Raw genomic sequence first — 6438 nt, 5'->3', positions numbered from 1 at the left:
GCCCAGAGAAGTTAGGTGGCCCTCCTCTGTCAGAACCTGGTGGATTAAAGAACATATTCGGGTTTGGTGGAGTGCCAATTGAAGGAAATCTTGGGCCTGATGGTCCAGGAGGAAGAGGCGAGAGAACAGGAGGAACAGGTAACATACTGCCATCAACTCCTCGGGCCCCAGGCCAGACAAGAGTCGGGGCAAATGAAGGCATGAAGACAGGGGTAACAGGACCGCTTGGAATTGGTGAGATACCAGGAGTAAGAGAATCAATAGGGCTGGGTGGTGGCATTCCAAGATTCGCAAATGGTGATGCCATGATAGGCATTGTAATGGCACCTTGTTGGTTCTCTCTGCCACCAGCAGGTCTTCCTTTCCGACCCCTTGAGGGTCTGTTCCCTCTCATGCCTTGTGGAGCCTGCGGACCTCTATTAGGGGTTTGCATAGAATGAGTTCGACCAGGGGTTGCACCTCTCTGGTTTCTTGCTTTAGCCCCTGAGTAATCAGAACTGGCTTCACCAGCTTCATCTCTCGAATCCTCCCCATAAGTTCCAAACCCAAAAGTCTCACTTCTCTGTCTACTACCTTCCTGGTTGTAAACCCACTCTTCATCATTATTAGTAGGCTTTTTAGGAGGCTGCTGACCGGATTCAGTCGTACGAGCAAAGTTGGGACCTGATTCTGCTCTGACATAATCAAGTGGCTTGGTTTGTATCTCAATTACATCATAATTCTCATTTGAAACGCCACCACTTGACAAAGCTTTAACTGCTTCACCCCTGTTTCCATCTTTCCTGCCACCCAAACGACCATGAGACCTCTCGCCTTCACTCCTTTCACGTCCTTGCCTTGGGAACTCCCGTTCCCTGCCACGATCATAAAGCAAGTCCCCATCTTTCTGATCTTTATCACTAATACTAGAATGTCTTCTTTTCCAAGTATCCTTTGAGCCTTCTTGATCCCAATCCCTATCAGACCATCCATCATCCCTACCTTTGGATCTCTCATCTTTCCGACCATATTTCTCTTTTTCGTAGTCTGCATCCGAATGTTCAGATTCTTGATGACGCTTCCCACTTCTGTCTGGTGTCTTAGACCTGTTAGATCGACCCACTTCTCTCACTGTCTCAGAACCATCCTTACCACTCGTTTTCTTGAGAGGACTACCCCTATCATCATCTTTCACACCTCGACTCTTACTCTTATCCTCTCTACTACTAGCCTTCAAACTCCTATCAGACTTCGAATGACTCCTACCCTCACCATGTTCATTACTAACAAAACCTTTCTCTCCACCACTACTATCATGTCTAGAATCAGAAAGCTTACTACTTTTATAATCACCATCATTAACAGGAACAGCAGCTTCATCCCATCTCTTCCTCTTACTCGTATCAGAAGAAGACCCATGAGTTCGTTCTCTCCCATCTCTCTCTCTCTTATCAGAACCCTTGGAATCACGATCTTGATGCTCTGCATCAACCAGAGACTTGTTATCTTCTTTGCTTTTACTCCCACCGATTCGAGAACTCTCAAAGTACGATGCTTTAAGACTCATCCTTCTCTTCTCACTTCTCTCCCCACCTTCTTGCTCTCCATCTTGATACCAAGTGCTCAGCTTCTCCAACGAACTCTCTTCTTGTTTCTTCTTCATTTGATTTTAGTCTGTGTTGCGAAAAAACTGTGCTACAAAACCCTAAACCAATGAAATTAGGGTTTCAACAACACCCACGATTAATTCCACATTCGATGCAACGGTTCGGTCTCCATAAACTGAGTATCCTTGCTTAAAACATCACCTACAGAGTTCAGATTTTTCGAATCTAAATCGTTTCCAGGTTCCTGATAAAATTTTTGACTTCAGATATGGAATTAAGCGAAGAAGATCGGAGTATGATGTGTCGGGAAGAAGAGTGAGTTTGAGGGAGAAAAGAGAAAAGAACACTGCAAAGTGCGAGGAACACGATCGACATACACAAAGTCAAATAGATTGGGCCAAGCCCATTTACATTGTCCAATCCACGTAGTGTCTAAACTTGTGTTACAAAAAAAAAATGATTATCAATTTGTTAGACGGCTGGATATCTAATTAAAAAAATACACAAAACCATCATAATTAGGGAAAATACGATGAAGGTTGAGTCTAGTAAGAAAAAGTTTTAAAATCAAACTATCAAGACAATTTGTGTGATTGTTGTTAAACGCTTACAACAGTAACTATCCACAAATGCTATGTTATACGCAGTGTTCAAGAAAACGCTAGGCGGTATCTGGGCGGTGACCCAGCACCTAGCGCCTAGAACGCTTAGTCGGGGCGTAGACGGTTTTTAGGCGGTTTAGGCGTTTACAACATAAAACATTATATATATATATAATTATACAAAAATATATGTTATAAAACTAAAATTTTTTATAAATTATAAACAAAAGTAAGAAAATACATTTATTTAAGTTATATTAACAACATATAAATGTTTATAATTACGTATATATAGATATAAAACATAATAATTTAAATATATGTAATTTAAAAATCAAAAATAAATATTAAAATAAAATTTATGTAAGTTATATTAAGCGGTTTAGGCGGTCATCTAGGCGTCTGGTTATACGGCGCAGGAATATACTAAAAGCTAAAGTAAAGTTGCTAAAGTAAGACATCAAACAAATATTTCATCGGTTTCAACATATAAGATGTTTTAAGTAAAAGCACGCAGATTAAGAAATAATCATTTTTAAAAAAATCAACCAATTATAAACAAGACTGCATAATAAAAAATATTAAACTAATGTAAAAGTAACATAGAAACTTGAAAACATCAATATTATGAAACAAAAAAACTTCTCAAAAACATCCTATATTATAAAACATATACAGATTTGAACTGGTGACCATAAAGCTACATATGGTTTCATATACCTACTAAACTACAGATACTATTTGGTTATATTCACGGAAAAACGATCTGTATCCCCCCATAAACTTTCATATTGCACCACATCCACCCAGTTTTTAAACGTCGATCTCTGTCCCCCCCAATTTGTAAGTTTCAGTCCAGTATCCCCCCAAATTTAAAGTTCGAAACTTCTGTCCACACATTATGCTAAAATCGTGGTTTATCATTGGTTAACTGTTCCAGGAAATACATTAACCGCATGCCAACAAAATTAAACCGGATTAACCCAGAAATTAACCCAAATCGACCCGATTCAACCCGTTAAACAATACCCATTTATCCTAAAATCCCCAAAACATAAAAATCCCCAAATCCCCAAATCGAAGAACCCTAGAAAGGAAAAAATCTCAATTTCCATGGATTCGAATGAGCTGGAGACGAATGCGATAGTCGTTCATGACGCGGCTACTGGTTCTGTTCCAAGACGATGAACCCGACGATGAAGATCCAAGAGAGCGAGACGCGTTTGACATCGAGAAAGCCGTAGTGGAGTTTATAGACGAACCATCGATAGTTCATGATGAGTATCCGGACAGTTCAAGTGATGAAGATGATGAAGCTCGTCGAGTGAGAAAGCGGAACAACATCAGAAAAGTCGATGGGACTTTGTACTATCACCAAATATTCTTCAACGCCATTGCATTTAAGGAAGCTGTACTCGGCCATGCTCTGAAGACTGGATGCAACATCGCACAGTACATGTATGATAAAACCAAGATTGGATTTAGATGTGCTGGAGATGGATGTATTTGGCGCATATATTGTGCAATCACTAAGAAATGTAGGAGGTGGAGGGTGAATAAGTACATTGATAAGCATACATGTAATCCGAATGGAGATTGTGAGATGTTGAAGGTTCTTGTTATCTCTAGGTTGTTTCTAGATCAAATTAGAGAAGAACCTGAGTATTTCATGCCAATATAGATAGAACAAACCATTAAAGCGAAATGGAAGATCACTGTATCCAGGCCTCAATGTCAAGCTGCAAGGAATAAAGCTTTGAGATGGATTGAGAAAGAGTATGATGAGCAGTTTGCAATGCTCCAAGATTACGCGTCTGAGATACGAGAATCAAACCAAGATTCAACTGTTGAAGTTGACACTGTGACTAACGATGCAGGAGAAGAGGTATTCAACAGTTTCTATGTCTGCTTTGATGTGCTCAAGAGAACATGGAAAGATTCTTGTAGGCCACTAATAGGTTTAGATGGAACCTTTATAAAAGGTAAAGTTAAAGGTCAGTTGTTGGTTGCTTTAGGTAGAGATTCAGATAATGCTATCTACCCAATAGCATGGGGGTGTGTACAAGTAGAAAACATAGTAAATTGGTTGTGGTTTGTGAGGAAGATTAAGGCTGATTTGGGACTAATGGATGGTGATGGTTATATCATAGTCTCTGATCGCCAAAAGGTAATAAACATTCTGATTTTGGGTTCATTGGTAATGTGTTGTATTTATTCAGTTATTAACCTCTTGCTTTTTTTTCAGGGACTTATCCGAGCTGTTGAGTTAGAGCTACCAAAAGTTGAGCATAGAATGTGTGTCCGACACATTTATGGCAACTTGAAGAGAAACCATGGGAAAGATAAAAGATGAAGAAGTATGTCTGGGATATTGCATGGAGCTACAATGAGAAGGATTTTGAAGCAAACATGATCAAGCTTAAAAACTACAGTGAGATTGTCTGGCGTGATGTTGTAAAGTCGAAACCAAGAAATTGGTGCAGGGCGTTCTACAAGCAAGGAAACTTCTGTGAAGATGTTGAGAATAACTCAGTCGAGTCATTCAACAACTCCATTTTGAAAGCCAGGAACAAAGCATTTGTGCCAATGCTTGAGACCATAAGGAGACTTGCGATGGTCAGGATTGCCAGGAGATCTGCCGAGTCTCATGATCACAATGGGAGATGCACGCCATATGTGTCTAAGTTCCTTGCCAAAGAATTTGAAAAAGCTTCCGAATGTCAGATAAGAAGGAGCACAAACGACAGTTACGAAGCTACACTTAGTGGAATTTCTCATCGGGTAAGCTTGACTGAGAGGACTTGCACTTGTCAAAAATGGAAAATCTGTGGCATTCCTTGTGAGCATGCTTATGGAGTCATTATTGATAGGAAGTTTGAGGTTGAAGACTATGTGTGTTTCTGGTTTCGGACACCTATGTGGAGGAGGAACTACACAGAAGGCCTTGTTCCACAAAGAGGACCTGCTTATTGGCCATCTACTAACTTCCCTAATGTGCATAGACTACCATCACCCCCGCAGCCTAGGAGGAAGAAAGGAAAGGAGAATAAGAAGGACAAAAAGAGGAAAAAAAGACCAAATGAGTCTCCTTCGAAAAAAACACCTAAAAAGTTGAAAAGGATAATGCATTGTGGTATGTGTGGTGAAGCTGGTCACAATTCTAGGTTTCACTCGAAGAAGAAGTCTTCTAAACAGGTTAGTGAGTGAAGTTTTCAATCTACCTTGTGTTAAATAGTATGTGAAACTGACCTTTATTTTGCTTCATCTTGTGTCTTAGACATTTGAACTTGCTCAAGGCACTCAAGGCACTCAAGTGGAACCGTCTCAAGGAGTTATGATGTCTCAAAGATGATCTAGCAAGGATGAAGGATTAGGAAGTGTTAGATGGTCGGGTTTTTGTTTTCCCATCTGATTAGGATAATTAATGTAATGGTCTCTGTTTTAGGATGTTTAACTCGGCTTATGTATTGGTTTTGAACCATGGATGCATTTTTAGGATTAATTAGGCTTATGTATTGGTTTTGAACCATTTGTGCCAATGTCTCTGTTTTTTGTTATTTTGGTATCTCCTTTCTCATTAGACAACAAAGAGGACACAACAAGAAGAACATAACACTAACAACAACAACACAATACATAACAAACCCAACAACTACAACCCATACATAACGAAACCAACAACTACAAGCCAATCAAACTATCAGTTTGCTCAAACTATGGGAAGGGTGTCCTACCCCTTTCTCAGGCCCTGATCAGAACAAGAAGATCCAACAAATATTTTATTACTTAATTTTAATGATTAGTAATTTAAGTTTTATTGTGGATAAACAAAATTAAGGAATTTGGCTGGCGACGCCACACAGATCCGTCCCAACAATTGTTTTTGGCCATTTTTTCTTACACAAATGATCACAATCTTCTTTAATACATTTTCCAGGTTTTTTAGGTAAAAGCCTATTACATGTAGTTAGCTTTTCTTGTACAGTTCCTGTTATTTTCATATATGAAAAATTACAAAATCATAAGTTTTCGTGAAGAAAATGGTAAAAATTAGATTTTTTTTCTATTGAATGTAAGTAAAGGTATTGACATAACAAATACTTTTACAAAAAAAAAAATCAGTGATTGATCTAGCCAAAACCACAAACATTTTACTAAGAAGAATTATACTGAGGTGATTTTAAAATATTATATAAATTTAATTTTTAACTATAAAATACTAAATTATTGAAAGAAAAAGTGTAATATAC

General features: G+C 38.6%; 3 protein-coding genes across 3 annotated transcripts; 2 read left to right on the top strand and 1 right to left on the bottom strand.

The window, feature by feature from the left end:
- Positions 1-2: 2 nt before the first annotated feature.
- Positions 3-1701, bottom strand: LOC104773957 (methyltransferase-like protein 1; the record flags this gene model as incomplete). Its single annotated transcript, XM_010498628.2, has 1 exon — positions 3-1701. A coding segment is annotated over exon 1 (1640 nt), but the record flags the coding sequence as incomplete, so codon positions are not given.
- Positions 1702-3341: 1640 nt separating this feature from the next.
- LOC104773956 lies at positions 3342-4541 on the top strand. The gene is made up of 3 exons (XM_010498627.1): positions 3342-3800; positions 3870-4355; positions 4434-4541. The coding sequence occupies exons 1-3, from the start codon at positions 3342-3344 to the stop codon at positions 4539-4541; spliced, it is 1053 nt and encodes a 350-aa protein (XP_010496929.1).
- Positions 4538-5540, top strand: LOC104773955. Its single transcript, XM_010498626.1, has 2 exons — positions 4538-5383; positions 5466-5540. Exons 1-2 carry the CDS (start codon positions 4538-4540, stop codon positions 5538-5540), a joined length of 921 nt encoding a protein of 306 aa, XP_010496928.1.
- Positions 5541-6438: the final 898 nt, after the last annotated feature.

The sequence above is a fragment of the Camelina sativa genome, unplaced genomic scaffold (genome assembly GCF_000633955.1).
Source record: "Camelina sativa cultivar DH55 unplaced genomic scaffold, Cs unpScaffold00820, whole genome shotgun sequence".
In the NCBI taxonomy this organism is placed as follows: domain Eukaryota; kingdom Viridiplantae; phylum Streptophyta; class Magnoliopsida; order Brassicales; family Brassicaceae; genus Camelina; species Camelina sativa.
Note: the sequence above shows the minus strand (reverse complement) of the source record. Positions and strands in the feature narration are given on the sequence as shown.

Bases quoted from the DNA above. Each gene is read 5' to 3' on its own strand.
- LOC104773956 (XM_010498627.1), top strand. From the start codon at position 3,342: ATGACGCGGCTACTGGTTCTGTTCCAAGACGATGAACCCGACGATGAA. The intron at 3,801-3,869 runs GTTCTTGTTATC...ATGCCAATATAG, and splicing joins GAGATTGTGAGATGTTGAAG to ATAGAACAAACCATTAAAGC. The intron at 4,356-4,433 runs GTAATAAACATT...CTTTTTTTTCAG, and splicing joins TAGTCTCTGATCGCCAAAAG to GGACTTATCCGAGCTGTTGA.
- LOC104773955 (XM_010498626.1), top strand. From the start codon at position 4,538: ATGAAGAAGTATGTCTGGGATATTGCATGGAGCTACAATGAGAAGGAT. The intron at 5,384-5,465 runs GTTAGTGAGTGA...CTTGTGTCTTAG, and splicing joins AGAAGAAGTCTTCTAAACAG to ACATTTGAACTTGCTCAAGG.